This window comes from Gavialis gangeticus, unplaced genomic scaffold (genome assembly GCF_001723915.1).
Source record: "Gavialis gangeticus isolate Ggan-Ray unplaced genomic scaffold, GavGan_comp1, whole genome shotgun sequence".
Lineage (NCBI taxonomy): Eukaryota > Metazoa > Chordata > Crocodylia > Gavialidae > Gavialis > Gavialis gangeticus.
In genome coordinates, this window is record NW_017729024.1 from 135,730,595 (window position 1) to 135,746,769 (window position 16,175).

General features: G+C 44.6%; 2 protein-coding genes across 5 annotated transcripts in view; one reads left to right on the forward strand and one right to left on the reverse strand.

The window, feature by feature from the left end:
* PPWD1 (peptidylprolyl isomerase domain and WD repeat containing 1) overlaps positions 1-5,160 on the reverse strand; it is a 33,091-nt gene extending 27,931 nt beyond the window's left edge. The window contains exons 1-2 of the mRNA XM_019517780.1: positions 4,980-5,160; positions 805-907 (exon numbers count right to left, since the gene is read on the reverse strand). Coding sequence (XP_019373325.1) covers positions 805-907; positions 4,980-5,145 — 269 coding nt within the window. The 5' untranslated portion in view covers positions 5,146-5,160. The remainder of the gene's footprint in view (positions 1-804; positions 908-4,979) is intronic.
* Positions 4,791-16,175, forward strand: part of CENPK (centromere protein K) — a 40,185-nt gene continuing 28,800 nt past the window's right edge. The window contains exons 1-4 of one of the 4 annotated variants that reach the window (XM_019517790.1): positions 4,791-4,817; positions 10,146-10,172; positions 10,933-11,070; positions 13,766-13,822. In XM_019517790.1, the coding sequence (XP_019373335.1) occupies positions 4,806-4,817; positions 10,146-10,172; positions 10,933-11,070; positions 13,766-13,822 (234 nt within the window). In that variant the 5' untranslated portion in view covers positions 4,791-4,805. Of the gene's footprint in view, positions 4,818-5,231; positions 5,317-10,145; positions 10,173-10,696; positions 10,719-10,932; positions 11,071-13,765; positions 13,823-16,175 lie in introns of those variants that run through there. The other 3 variants (XM_019517792.1, XM_019517791.1, XM_019517793.1) reach the window with 3 other exon arrangements.

The window sequence follows — 16,175 nt, forward strand, 5'->3', positions numbered from 1 at the left end:
GCCCGGGGGGGGGGGGGGGGGGGCGGGGGGCTGTGCGGGGGGGGGGGGTTATGGGGTGGCAACAGCGACTTTTGGGGCATCTGTAGCCCACCCCATAACCCCCCCTCCAAGCATCATGGTCACTCTCCCTGCCCCCACCCACCCTGAGCACACGCCTGGCCCAGCCTCCCTTCACTGGGAACAGGCCACAGCAGGTATCCTCCCCTTGCCCCATGCACAAATCTGGGAGGCACAATACTATCATAGTGCAGTTTAAACAATGTACCATGAGAGTCTGTCCAAGTATGTAGTAGCAATTCAACCTCTGCATCAGTTCTCAATACACAGGATATTATCTTCTTGCATTTTATCTGATTTGCAAACAAATCTGTGACATCATTACTAAACATGACATAACATAACATTACTAATATTATTCATGAGTCTGATTTTTAAAAAAATTCTACTATTGTTAGAAGTAAAATACAAATACTGAAGCGATTAAAGGAAAATAATTTTCTCCTTAGTCACTATAGCTCCAATTACTTAATGGACAAAATGCAAGATATCATTAGGTAGCCCACATAACATAGCAACTGGGGAGAAAATAAATAAATAAATTTAAGATCAATAGTGTCTCTTGAACCAATCTGCAGCCCCTTTTTTCAGTGACCCAATTCTTTTAAAATTACCTCTGAAAACTTTATGATCAATTGGGATTTTTAAAGTTCCATTAGGAAAAAGTTCTAGAAAGAAAATTTCCTGTCTATACATATATGACAGGAAGTTTTCTTTCTAGTTCCTGGACTGTAAAACAAGACTTACTTAGTACATGCTACATGTGTAATGACATCTCTGTGCATATAACTGCGTTCATACATGGAAGCACTCGGAAGGTTTTCAAGGTAGACGTGTTCAAACTCAAGGACTAAAATTAAAAGAAAAAGCAGGAATTAGTTCCTTTTGATAAAACTTTATCTTCAGCTCTGTATTAATTAAGCTTTGATCAACTTGCTTGCTTGCATCTTAGTCAAGAACAGAAGACAGTGGTCAGCAACAGTTTCCAGCAGAAGGATGGAATGATCCAGTTCAGGTCTAAGGTAGGGCAGCGCTAGGACCCAGCTACCGCCATTGCTACTTCTCCCTGCTGCCCAGCTGCAGCGCAGACAAGAAAGCTCCCTCCTGCCCAGCTGCAAAAAATGATTTTACCAAACACCTTGATGTTGCCATAGTGGTCACTAAACTAATATCAGAAAACTACGAGCAGTTTGTAAAAATGCTATGCACCATCTCAAAGAGACATCTCTCAAGAGGCTGTGGAAAAAATTGTGGGCCAGGACTAACACTGGAATTAGCTGATAGATAAACCAAGTACAACAGGCTGTATGAAGCAGACCTGTTTGCTGAGGAAACTATTGCTTCAGCAAAAGAACTAGTCATTTTATTAGCAGAGGGAAGAAGGCAGAATCTCATTGAGAATGTGGATATGACACATAATAGCAAAATAACAGGGACAACCATCTGGAAACTTACTAGTGAACCAGAATGAACAACGCTACAATGTCATGGCAAATCAGGCCATCGATCCACTCATTGAAAATGGTAGGGCACCAAATAAACAATCCAACTTTCAAATCAAGATAAAAGATGACCAAGAGGTTCCTCACTTTGGGACAAGTTTACAGTGATTGACTTAACAATTGCAGTAAGCACCGTTAAAGACAGCAAAGCCACGGGCCTTGACAACTTGGGCCTAGCTACTCCTATTGTAGAATATGTGTGGAACCATGTACAAAATACTCAAGATAGCAACAAGCACGTACTGTAGAACTCCTAAAAATGGAGATAGATCCCTCAGATCCAAAGAACTTCAGACCTACATCCTTTGTCATTTTTCAAAACTCTATAGATGCTTTATCTTAAGGTGCTTGTCACTGGTTGTCAAACAATACCTAATTCTCAAACAAGCTCGCTTCCACCCAGGGAAATCATGCATTGGTCAGATACTAAACATCATGCAGTACATCAGCTATGTGTCAATCCAAACAAAACACAGGTTAATCTCTTCCACCTTTAGAACTAAGATACTAATAAGTAGCTCAACCTAATGGAATGGAATAACTCAGATCCTACTTATTTGGGAGTGACACTAGACTGCACATTTCCATATAAAATGAATGTAAAAAGATGGAAATGTAAAGTTAGTTCCTGGAACAACATATTTAAAAACTTCATCAACTCCATAAGGGGGGGAAAGGGGGGACATCCAACAACACTACAAACTAAGGCACTTGCACTTTGTTATTTGGTAGCTGAATACACATGCTTGGTTTGGGAAAGATAGGCACATGTAGAGAAGCTAGACACTGTGCTGAATAAAAGTTGAAGGTGCATTACTGGATGCCTTAAAACAATAAATGACAAAAACTTCCATCTACTTGCTTGAATTGCCCCACCAGACATCAGCAGAGCAGTAGCAAGCAAAATGGAACCCACCCAGCAGACAGAATACAAGGGACACGCACTACCTGGCCACGTTGTGGCTCCCATGACTAAAGTCACAGAAAAGCTTCCTCTCAACAATGCAGCTACACAAAATTGAAATATTTATAAAAACCCTTTTGTTTAAGAGTAGTTGATTTCCATTATTTTGGGGATACACCTTCTGATCCAATTTCCCCTTTAACTTGATCCATTCCTTAGCCCATAATGTAATATTTATAACATCTCAATCCAAGAATCTTTAAACACTTGCAAGGAGACTTGGTCAACATTCATTTCATTATTATAATAAAGGAAATCATACATGGTGTTACTATAGAGATTCAGGGCTTGAAGTTAAGGTCTAGGAGACAGAATTTTAGGACAAAGCCAGTGATATTTTGTTTATAAATGAACATACAACACTGATGCTCTAGATTTAGTTCCAAAAGCAGTAAATGAAGAAACTCTTTTATGGAGAAGTTATGCTACAATTTCTTGTATTTTCCTTTGTAGCACACAGGGCTACCGGTTTCTTAAGACAAGATAACAGACTACCTAGAGACTATTAGTTCTGGGTTAGAATATATCAGTTCCTCTGTAGAAGCAGTGGAAGTAGTAATTTTCAATACCCATGTAAAAGACTCTCCTGTTTGTCCTCTGTCCTTTGACTAATAATGATGGCCAGGACAACTGAATCTATCTAGGAACAGGTGATCCACTGCAAAGCTAAATTGGACTACGAAAAGTAACCTAACAACTGCAGTCACATAAGAATATGCAACAAAAAACCCTTCAATTTTCTGTGACAAGAGATGTGCTTATTCTGTCTCTCAGATAGTTGTCTGATACTGTTGATAAGATGGATATAATTATTGCTATTTTTGAGCATGCAAAAATATGCCACACCAAGAATTTCACAAAAATCACAGACTACATTTCTCAGGAAAAATATGATGTTTGACAAAAATATTTGTCTCAAATTGCTAAAGAAAAGACAAATATGACAATGAAATTAGATAGTTATTCAGATTAGGCAAGCACTTGAAAACATGTTCATTTTTATTAGCATCTTTCTCCAATTGATTTTGGTCATCTTCATTTTGTAACTAAATCCGATTTTTACACTGTGTTATGTAGGTTAAAAGCTAAGTATTGACTTATTTGTGCAGTTTCTCTTTCTGTCTCTACAACTTAAATGAAACTGCCAACATTTACATATCGGGTACATATTGTACTAATCACTGCTTATCCTGCTAAGTGTGCACCTGATCAATATCGTCAAACCCATTTTTGCATTCATGGCACTGTCCATGAGAAAATGTCAAGCAAGTATGTTTGTTAGAACAACATCACCAAAATAGCCAACAGGTGGTCTGTAAGAAGTTACTCTATTACTTCACACTAGAGGTATGAAGAACAGCGGTTTCCCTGCCATTAAGTTATTGCTTCCCTATAAATGGAGCACTTTAATTGATTTTCACATCTGAAAGCATTTCAAACTGCAGGCTCAATCCTGCAAACAGGCTCAAATTCATTACCATGAATACCGGGACTTTTCACTGTAGCAAAGTAAAGCGCATGCAGGTTTGCACAACGAGAACTCAGTGACAGGCTGGGATCTACTTCTTTGTTGGCTGGTTTGATACAGGACAGGGTGGCTGGTTTGACACAGGGCAGATACAGGGTGGGGTGCAGTCACAACACCCTTGATTCCTGGTCCACCAAAAGTTTTTAACTTGTGCTAAAACCATTAACAAAAGTATGGAAATAACTTTCAGTGAAGCATTGGATACACTGTCAAGATGCTCAAGAAAGCTAGACTTTGTTTTATGAATCTGAAAAAAGAAAGGTGTGCATTTAATTCCAATGACTACAGAACCAATGAAACAACATCTTTTGATTCTCTTTTGCTTAGTTGGGGTTTTTTAGATGTAATTAATACGCAGCCCAATAAACTTATATTTGTTTGTGCTTTCATCAGAAGCTGAATAATACATCACTAGGCCCAGCACTATTAGTAAAATGAATAGCCTCTTTTAAATGGAGAACAATGTGGTGTTGCACTATGGGCCATGGTGCACCACACCATCTGTACCCTCTTTTCAGAATCCTAGATCCATCCGTGGCCACTTCCACAGGCATCTTTAAAGCCTTCTCTGCAAGCCAAGGGAAGGCAATGTGGGGAGGGGCAAAGCTGCTGGAGGGGCACAGCAGCAGAGACAGGCCCTTGTGGGGCATGTGGATACGGTATAGCACTGCCACGGAGCTGCAGCGCTGCACGACCACCTCTCTTCCAGCTCTGTTATATTCAGATGAAAAATGTGAAACAGTAAGAGGAAAAAATGAGCCCTCGGGTAAGGGGCGCATTTGGGTCTAGCTCCTGGGAGAGGCCGGTCCATGGAGCGAGAGACACGTTAGCTGCGACGGCTTGTCTCCCCATGTCCGGAGCACGGGGCAGGGCTCTCCCCCGGCGCTGTCCGCCCGGAGCCCCCCCGGGGTCGCTCCGCGCTCGTTACCTCTCCTCTTCTTCGCTTGCGCGGCCTCTCCCGGGAGAGGCCCGACCCACCGCTCCTCATCCTCATCCTCATCCTCATCCTCCTCCGGCTCCGGCTCCAGCTCCGATTCGCCATCGCCCGCAGTCCCGAGCTTCCTCCTCTTGCGCTCTGAGTCGCTGGACGCCATGTTGGCTGACGTCACTCTCCGCGACGCAGGCTGCCGGAAGTGACGAATGGGAGCGGGCGGAGGCGGCCATTCAGCGCCGAGCGCGCGCGGTTCGGAGACCAAGGAGGCCGCTACAGATCGTTGTCGCCGTCGCTATCGCCATTGCTATGGTAACGGCCCCGTGGGGCCATGGTAGCACACCCCGACACCTGTCCCTCCCACCCTCGGCTCCTCCGGAGTCTCCTGCGGTCCGACTCCCTGGCCCGGCCAGGGCTGCGCGTCAACCTGGCCGGGAAGAAGACTCTAACAGGGCCCCCGGGGCCGGTTTCTGTCCCTGATCTCGGCCAGAGATGTCCTGGGCCTCGTGCCTGCTGGGTGTGTGGGCAATGCTTCCTGCTCGCTCCTGGAGAGCTCGTTTTCAAACAGTGACTTCCGCCCCGCCCCTGTTTTCTCTTTGCTCTTGTTCCCCAGATTCAGTTGCTGCCTTCCTATTAGCTCCCTCTAGTACCAGGGAAGGGGAACCATTGCTTTGTGGGCGTAAGGCCCACGTTCATGATATGCGTCAAATAGGCCTGGCAGGTGACTAGAGCCTTCGTGTCAGATTCGTTCCCTTTTGGGCTAGGGACAGACATTCAAAAGCCAGTGCCTGAATTGATTCAGTCTTTGCAGGTTTGTATAACCCAGCATTTCTCAACCTGTGGGTCATGACCCAAAACTGGGTTGCAAGAATATTTCAGAGGGTCACAAGCTGCGGCAGGGTTTTGGCTTTTCGGCTACTCTGTCCTCTATTGTTACGAAACCTGATTCCTTTATGTCCTCAATTTTTCTCTTTGAGAGAAAAATTGAGAACATAAAGGCATCGGGTTTCATATCAATAGAGGGCAGAAAACAACCAGACTGTCCTCTCTGAGGGCCACCCTAGGCAGGGCAGAGGGACAGTGGGAAGGTGTCTGTCTCTTCCAGTGGGGGAAGGGAGTGAGGAAGAGCTGTGTGGCTGGGCTGGCGGCACTGGGGCCAGTGCCTGTGTTCACGGCAGTGCTGCTCAGGGGCCGAGAGGAGCTATGACCAGGCTGCCTGGTGCGGCGCAGCAGTCCCAGTCCAGGGCAGGAGGGGTGATACAGGCATCTCCTCCTCCCTCCAGCCCATGACAGGGCCAGACTTGCTCTGCTGCCACCCTCATGAGCCAGAGCTGCTGCAGCCATCTCACTCCAGCTGAGTCGGATGGGGGCAGCTGGGGGACCCCTCTGGCAGGGCTGGGGGGGCGGGGCAGAGGGGCAGGGGATTGTGGGTTAGGAGTGAGGAGCACCAGCATGTCCTGGGGGGAGGGAGGGAGGAGAAAGGGGGGCAGGACCGGGGGGCAGGACAAGCCATGGATCTTTGCAAATGGGTCCAGGTAGGAAAAAAGTTGAGAACCACTGGTTTAACCTGTCTAGATTGAACCAATTTGCAAGTGAATAGGCATTCACTTTTAACTGAGGAAATGCAGGCATATGCCTGCAGTCACTCGGGCCAGAAGCTGCTGGGGCACTAGAGTGCGCCCTTGGCTGCAGGGAAGCTGTGCTATGGTGGGGTGCGTGGCATGGCATGGTGAGCCCTGGCAGTAGCCTCAAGTGAACTGGCCAGGGAGGGGGTTTATTTTGCAGGGGTGGGGGCATGGCCAGACGCCGGCCGGCATGGCCACCTGAGGCAGAGGGGGCAGGGAGGGGGTATATTACCCCCTCTGCCCCCAGAGGGCTACAGCCTGGGTCTGCCAGCCCCAATCACCACTGCCGATTGCTCCCTGCATAGGGCAAGCAATGGAATAAGCTCCCTCCCTGCTCCTCTGCCAGATGGTGGAGGGTGGGGGAAAATAACCCCTGTCCCTGCCCCTGCCCCCCACCTAAGGGGGCCATGCTGGCCAGCCTCTGGCCACACCCCTGCCGTGGAAGCAGCGAGGGGGCAGGGACCACGATGGGGGCAGCAGCCCCTGTCATGGTTTCTTGGGAGCGCAAGCCTCTTCCTGGCAGGGGGGCTGCACTGTAGGTAGGGGTGGAAACAGGGCGGGCAGAGTTTCTGATCACTTACATTGGTTTATGTGTAACTTCTGTCCCTAGCCTTGAAGACAAACAGCAATGGGGTAGGCAGGCTGGGTGCACAGCTCTCCCTCTCCCCCCTTGGCTGTTCTTCCTTTTTTATCTTTCACTTCACAGCTACTTTTCCATTTCTTTGGCCCTTTCTGTGGGGCGTTATCATACAGGCACACACAATGCTAATGGGTTACTCTTTATCCACCTTCTCTTGAGGCATTTGTGCTGGTTAGATCCTTTCAGACCTTCATTCAGATATACCTAGTTGCCCCTGTGTGGTGTCTTGGGCAGCCCAATTAGCACTGTCAAGTGACAGGGCCAAATTTGCACCCCTAATGCTGCCTGGGTGCAGCCACACCACAATGTATCTAGGAGTTTGACACTCAAAATTAATGGGAGTATAAAAATGATGTTGTCATAATGGTCCAACAATTATGCACAAGGCAAGGATTTCTTAGGGTGATGTCTTTTATTGAACCAACTATGTAGTTAGGATAAAGTTAGACAAGCTTTCAGATGTAAGATTCTTCTTCAGGTTTTACATATGAAGGCTTGTCTAACTTTATCCCAACTATGTAGGTGGTCCAGGAAGAGATCATCCTAGGAAATCTTTGCCTCTTGTTTAAAATAGTGGTCATTTTGGATCCAGATGATGCTGGTATATTTACATGTTTTGCCAGTGTCTTAACCTATGAACAAGCAGTGAGTAAGAAGCCAGATTATCTAATTCAAGATAGTGTCAGAGTGATGTTGTAGCCATGATGGTCCAGGAATTATGTGAGGGGCAAGGATTTCTTAGGGTAAGATCATTTTTTGGACCATTTGTGAAGTTGGGATAAAGTTAGGCAAGCTTTCAAGCACAAGATGTTCTGCCTGGGAGCAGTGTAGTGTGCTTGAGAGTGCTGCTGCCAGGCCCAGTAAGTTTACTGTGGAGACAGGGCCAGCGTTTGTGTTATGAAAGTTCTTGAGTTTTTCTTAGCACCTCAGCTACTTCATATTTGAACTTCAGAACTCTTGGCTATGTACTGTCCTGGTTTGGCGACATGTTACATTTTAAATAAACAGTCTGCTCAAGCACCACTTCCACAGTCACCCCAGTTCTCTGGGGGTACCTCCCTTTTCTTACCAGGAAAGAATGGTTTGGAGGTAGGAATCTCTGTAGCAAAGAAATATGTTTAATTTCTCAGCAAGGTCTTTATCTTCTTTAATCAGTCCTTTCAATCTCTGGTGATTCAGTGCTTCTGAAGTGATGACTCTCTTGTAGGCTTCTTGCCTCAGATATACTTCGTTTAAAGAATCACTTTTTTGTTTTTTACCCCTTTATATATTTGCTCTTCAGACTTCATTTTAGATGATCTAATTTTCCTCTTGATGCCTGCTGTAATATGCACTCTTGTTTATAGGATCAATTTTTCAAATTTTGAAGGATTTTTATTTGGCTTGCATAGCCGCAGAAGCTTTTCTATGAAAATGGTTTCCTCCTTGCATTCTAGTCCCTTGACTTGCTCAGGAGTGCATATCTTGTGCTAAGCATTGCACGTGCTGTTTTGTTTCTAGGGATTTTACTTGTTTGGGAGAAATGCATTTTACTTGCTTGGCTTTAGCCTTCACTAACTTCCTTTCATTCAAATTTAATTGTCCAAATCATTAAGACTTCATTCTTCAAATCTTTTGTTTAGGAATGCTGTTGACACAAAGAGGTTTAGCATGTGTACTAATCACTCTTAATGCAGTATATTTTGCAAGGTAATTGGGAGACAATGCAAAATATTATTTTTGTGAGCTATGTGAAGCTCCATGTTAGTGAGTTTTTATTGGCTTGCGTCATAAAGTGTTCTATGATTACTGTATTTATCTGAATTTATGATGATCCCCCCCAATAATTACATTATACATGGAAAATGTATAAATCAGTTATAATTTTCCACATATAGAATGCAACTATTGAAGGGCACCTGAAATTTGTCCCCTTCTTCCCCTGTGGTAAGGGAGAAAGCAGTGGTGGGGGAGTTGAGCAGCCCAACCCCCATCCCATACCTCCTGCTGCCTGTCCCTCCCACCACTTGCTCCCCGTGCTGTCTGCCCTCCCTGTAGTGTCTTTGCCCCTTGGTGTCTGCCCCTCTTCCCCACCGTCAGCCACTGCTCACCCTGAGTTGTGGTCCAGGGCATGGAGCTGATGCTGGCTCCAAGCCCCGTCCAACCATGCAGTAGCATTTGCAGTGACAGCAATGGCAGCTCCAGTCCCAGCTCTGACCCTGGAGCGGGGCTGGCGGTGTTGCTGCTGCAGCCACTGCTGTGTAGCTGGGCAGGGGCTGGAGCCAGACTGTGCTTAGTGTCCTAGGCTGGACCTGGAGCCGCGACTCAGGGTAATCAGCAGTGGCACTGGGTGGCATGAGGTATAGGCCAGAGGCAGGGGGGTCAGCAGCAGTGGTATGGAGCAGAGTCTGTAGGGGGGTGAGGGGGCAGAGCAATGGCTGAGGCTTTGACTGACCCCAGGGATGGGGTGGAGCCTTAGGTGCAGTAACTACCTGCCCTGCCCCCCACCTTGTACACAAATCCAAGGTGTGGGGCTTTCCCCCCTGTATTGAATGGGGGTGGGGGGAAACCTCATCTTGGATTCAAGTCAATATGGTAATTTGAGAATAGTCATATATATCTAATAATAAAATGTTCCATGTACTTTCCTCCAGTTGCTATTGCTACTAGACTCTGACTGACCACAAGGGGGGGGAGTTCCAGAGCTGAAGAGCGACTACTGAAAACACCCTCCTTTGCATATTTGCCAGTGAATTTAGTGCACAGATGATATTTGCAGGAGGTTGTAAATTATAGGAAAGGTTCTCAATTAAAGGAAAGTATCATCACAGGGAAGGTTGTCACAAGAGATATAACATGCAGTAAATACTGCAAGGGTTTGGAAGTCTGTATATTTTATTTTCTGTCCTTCTATTGTAGGATAAGCAAGATGAACTTTTACAAGAGGTATGTGTACTTTGAATAAGTTATTTATCATTAAATAGAGTTGTGTCTGTTCTCCATATATTTATATTTTAAAAGAAATCAGTCTTTCTAGAAGAAATTAGTCAGACCACTTTCTGTGAAGTGTTGTAGATTACTTTGTGTTTCTTTAAGGAAACACTAATATTAATAAAATACTTTTTGTTATAAGATTGTTAATTTAAAAGTAGGTACCCTCTGTTTTGCTTTTACATTCTATTTATTTTTTTTAAAGGACTATAGACCTTAACTGCATTTACTAGGTAGTAATAGTGTTGATGGGATGCAAGGATTTCCTTGGTGAGCTCTTTTATTAGACCAGCTGTATGGTTGGGAGAGATGATAGGTAGGTAACCTTTTAGGCACATATTGCTCTTTGGATTCTGTGGAAGAAAAGTCTGCTATAGTAAATGTGCCTGTGTTAGTTTATGGTTACATTATATCTTCATCTCTTGGGAGACTTTAATAAGGATACACGGTGCCAAGCATTTTAGAGAGCTTAGGATTTGTGATGTAGTGTAAAGGACATAGGTATATTAGAATTTGTTTTGTTTTAAAATTCTAGCTCACTGACTGAGCTGGCTGCTTTTAATGAAAGTTTGGATGCTATTCAAATGTTAGTATTAGAATGATTAAAAAGACTTGGTTTTCTCTGTTCGGCATTAATGCTAATTTGTTTCAAATATGATTCACTGTTTTTAATTATTTTAGTTTCTTTTGTTGACTTTTTTCTGTTTGTTCACAGGTTGAGAAACTGGCAAAACATATGTCAATATACCCGCATAATTTAGCTCCAAAAATCGCCACTAATTTAGAGTGTCCTGTAAATGCCAAAGAAGAACTCCTAGATGAATGTGAGGTGATATGGAAGAAGTTGGAAGAGGTATTAAGATCATTATAAATAGACATGGGGCCACACCCTACTTTACTTATGCACCTAATTATGAACCTGTTCCATCCGGAAAGTCCCCAAAAATCTATCAGTGCATCCATTTTTGTAATATGCTTTTATGTTTGCTTATAAAGCTAAGTCACAAAAAGCAGTATTTTGTTATTACAAAATAATAATTTGTATTAACAGTTTTTCAGACACTTTTGAAGAGTGAAATAGGGTCCCACTTAGATTCCTAACAGATGGAGCAAGATCTGGCTGTAGGTATATTGCATTTGATCATTGTATTTTGTCAAAGAAAACTCTTGGGGAAATAATACAAAATAAAAGCTGAAAGTGGAAATGGTGCTGAAGGACAAAGTACAGTGTGAGTCTTTGTTTACAATATTCTAATATTACATTTGTTTTAGTTTAATAAAATGGAATGAAATGTGAAAAGTAACAATAATGAGTGGAAATAGTTCCAAATCTGAAGTAGTTACTATCTATGTAGACAAGAAATAGAGGCACAGAGCTAAGTCAACATCTTTTGTAGGCTAAGGCAGTAACTGCAGCAGAACAGAACTCTGGTCTCTCAATTCCCAGTTCAGTGCCCTAACTGTGCTGTCTCAGTATTTCAAAATTAAGTAAAATTTCTAAAAGAAAGACTTGCTTTAAATGGTTTTGAAGGGACACTAGAATGTTGATTTCGAATCAAGCTGTCCAGAATTCAGCTACTTAGAGTCTAAATGGTTTCAGCACAGTTTTACATGGCATTTCCACATAATACAATCTTCAGTACACCTGAAATAAGACAATTAACGCTTTGTATGTTTACTAATGCATATATGTATTGTATATGCCTTCAGTTTTACTTAAAAATTCTTCAGCCATTTTTGCTTAGTGTGTGACATTTTTGAAACATGAAGAAACACTTTTATTTAGGTGTTTTAAAAAATTGGGTAAATATGTTTACTTACAATTTAACTTTTCAGTAATGTTTAGTCTACACAGGTTGAGTGCTGTGCATTAAGAATTTATTACTGTCTAATTATATGTGTAGGTCAGGACTAGCTTTCTTTGTAAGATTTGTTTGATCAACATACAATATAAAGCAAAATGCACTGGGGTGCACCAATAAAGATTTTTTGGGCTGATACTGATGGCTGATTATTGACCAGCCGTATAGGCCGATGCTGATCTGATAGCCGATATGCAGCCCAGCAACTTGGAGAGCAGTGTCGGGCTGGTGAGTCTGTTGGGAGGAAGGAGCATGGAGGAGGGGAGGGGCATGTGGGGGGGCAGATCGAGGCCCCTGTGGTGAGGGAGGGAGTGGGGGTGAGCCTGGGGCAGAAGCAGGTGCTACATAGCTGGGGTGGGGCAAGATGCAGAACAGAGCTGGCGGCTCATCTGGGAAGCCTGGGGATGTGGGGAGGCAGCTCCTGCCTGTGCGCACACCCCTGAGGGAGGCATGGGGGGCATGTGCCACCCAGATCTGTGTGCGGGATGAGGGCAGGCTGCTGCTGTGTGTTTGTAAGCTGTGCCGGGCTCTTCCCAGTGGCTGCTCTTGGGCTGGGTCGGTGGGCAGCGGCTCTGGCACAGGGGCTATGGCAGTAGATCTAGTCCCCACCTCCCCAGCACTGCCGCCTCCTGCCCTGCCCCGCCCCACCTGGCCTAAGCACAGCTGCCAGGAAGAGCATGGTGCAGCCCCTAAGCATGAGAACACAGTGGCAGCCCACTCTTGCCCCACACAAAAATTCAGGGGGCATATGCCCCCCATGCCACCCCCAGGGGGCATGCAGTGGCGGGAGCTGCCCCACCCCCAAACGAGCCACCAGCTCCATCCCATGCCCAACCCCTCCCTGGCTGGATAGTTCCAGCCCCACTCCCTCCCTCACCGCAGGGGCCTCGATCTGCCCTCCTCCCATGCCCCTTCCCCACCACAGACTTACCAGGCAGAAGCTGCTTTCCAAGCTGCCAGGCTGCATTCCTGGCTGCGTGTATGCTGTGGCTGCATTCACGTACAAGGCATTTATTGGCGACATCAGTCACATTGTCCAAAAAAAGCCAATTGCCTATAATGTCAATTTTCCTTTTATCGGTGCCAATACAATATGGACTGATGTATCAGTGCAGCTCTAAAATGTATCTTCTGGAATTGAACAAGTATTAGGGAATAATATTTGTTGGTTCATGTAGTGTCCTTATCTGTTTAAAAAAAAACACACCTAAAATTACGTTTTCTGAGGATGTCATCTCTCTTTTTCAAATTGGGAGGAAGACAGATTAAATTCTCTCAGATTGGGCATGGGATTAACATTTTTTAATTACACTGAATATCTTTAGAATTGTGTGATCATTTCTATTATTAGTGTTCCCTTTTTCAGTTTCCTGTTACCTACTTGCTAAGAACCCTGTCCTTTCTTTCCCAAGTGTAGGATTTGTTTCCAGTTAGACCACACTGTCTTGGTAGTGGCTTTGTGGCAATTTCTTCAGTTAACAAAGGTCCCATCCCTGTCCTTTTTGTGTTCTTCTGTCAAATCATCCATTCAGTGGTCCTCTGGGTAAGGTCTGCAACAAAGTGGTGGCAGCCACATTCACATTCCTGCTATATTTTTGGAGGAGTTTTAATAACTAGTTGGCTTGCCTAAAAAATAAAGAATGATAAATAAGCATTGTGTTTTTGCTTTTTCTCTTTTCTTTCAAGTGTCAGAGCAAGCTAACACTTCTAGGAACAGAAACACTTACTGATTCAGATGCTCAGGTAAGATTCTGTTCTCTGTACTTAGTTTTTTCTAAATCAGCAAAATAATGGGCTAGTCCTGTCAGTGCCTTTTGTTATCTTCTCTTAACATGTGATCAGTAAGAGGGAAGATTATAAATGCGTTTTGATACTCTGTTTTCAGTGGTCAGTGCTACAATAATAGCTTTGGACAGCTCTGAAAAAGAATCTTGTTTCCTCTGAAAGATTAGTCCTACTTAATTTTGTAGGATTTTATAATACTCCTTTTCTCTCTAGTATTTATGAGATGTTTTCTAGGCAGTTGATTACCCCAAGGTTACCTTGGTTCACAGATGGGTTCCAAATATTGCTGGTAGTCAGAGTTTTGCGGTGAAACTACAATTATTGTAATCTTCTGTACTTTGACTATAGAACAGGAGCTCATCTTTATAAATGATCTGGACACTGGTGTCAGAAGTGAACTGGCTAAGTTTGCTGACAACACCAAACTTTGGGGAAGAGTATCCACACTTGAGGATAGGCTGGTGATCCAGGCTGACCTCGATAGGCTTATAGGGTGGGCAGATGAAAACCCAATGGTATTCAATATGGAGAAATGCAAGGTGTTCCACCTCAGGGAGAGAAGCTACATCACACTTATAGGCTCAGCAATGCTACACTCACTAGCACCATGACTTGGGGGTCATGATTGACCACAAGATGAACATAAGCCACCAATGCAATACCGCAGCTGGCAAAGCGAACAAAACTCTAGCTTGCATCTACCAATGCATCTCAAGCAAGACCCAGGATGTCATCCTGTCACTGTACTCAGCCTTGGTGAAGCCGCAGCTGGAGTACTGCATCCAATTCTGGGCTCTGCAATTCAAGAAGGACATAGAGAAGCTTGAAAAAGTCCAGAGAAGAGCCATGCTCATGATCAGATGGCAAGAGAGCAGGCCTTATGAAGAGAGGCTGCGAGCTATGGGACTTCAGCCTGGAGAAGTGCAGGCTCAGGGGTGACTTGATGGCAGCCTATAAGTACATAAGGGTTGTGCATCAGGATCTGGGGGAATACCTGTTCACCAGAGCACCCCAAGGGATGACAAGGTCCAATGGTAACACATTCCTTCAAGACCATTTTAAGCTGGACATAAGGAAAAACTTCTTTACTGTCTGAGCCCCCAGGGCCTGGAACAGGCTCCCTCCAGAGGTGGTGCAAACATCTACTCTGGACACTTTTAAGAAACATTTGGACACTTATCTTGCTGGGATCCTTTGACCCTAGCTGACTTCCTCCCCCTTGGGCAGGGGGCTGGACCCAATGATCTTGCGAGGTCCCTTCTAGCCCTAACATCTATGAAATCTATCACAAGAAAGGTCTTTACTTCTGTCAATAGTATCTGCGAAATCTGAGACAGAAGATTTGTTCCAGGCTGTAATCTGGAACACATCTGAAATATGTCTAGTTAAGAGCTGATTTGAGCCACCTTTGGATGAAGAAATTTCTCCTTATCTTGCAGTTAAAGTTGAAATGAGCTTTAGTTCAAGTGCTGCTGCCATTTTTAAGCATGGGGAGGCTTCTAACCGGATCTGAGAGAGGCAAGGGCAGATGTGGGCTCAGGGCTCTCTGCCCTGCTGCCTTTACCCTATGAACCGTGCACTGGCTGCGCATCCCCTGCCTGTCAGGTAGCTGAAGGCACAACTTGCCGCTGCCAAATGGGCAGGGGACACCTGGCCAGCATGCGGCTCCCAAGACAAAAGGCACCAGGGCAGACAGCCTGCATCTGCCTTTGTCCCACGCACAAATGGGGGGGAGGGGGACATGTGCCTTGATCTGCCCCCCCTCCAAATCCCTTCCTTCCCCCATGCCCCTTCCTGTCCACAGACCTACCTTCAGGGCACTGCTCTCCATGCTCCCCAGCTGCATTCCTAGCCACATGCATGCTGTGGAGCCCTGGCCAGAAGGCACATTATGTTTATTAATATATCATTGGCTTCGCTGGGCAAAAAAAGCTGATAGCCAGTAATGTTAATTTGCCTTTTATTGGTGCCCATCCAATATGGCACCAATATATAGGTGCACCTCTAGAATATACCCCTTGCTGGGAACATAGATATTCCTAATATGGTTAAGTGTTGAAGTATGAGAGGTTTAGGGCTACCTCCCACTTTGAAAACAGCAAATAGAGGGATTCTATTTGAATTCTAAGCTGAATTCGTAAGTTTTAAAATCAATTCATAAAGATCATGCTTTACTATATTTACACACACGTTCCTGCAGTTATTATTTTACTCTGTATATTTAATGTTTATTAAAGAATTTTCTCATAATTTTGGAGGGTGCCCTAAGCTCTGGGGCCTGGTACAACTGTACCTTTATTCCCCCTGGCTC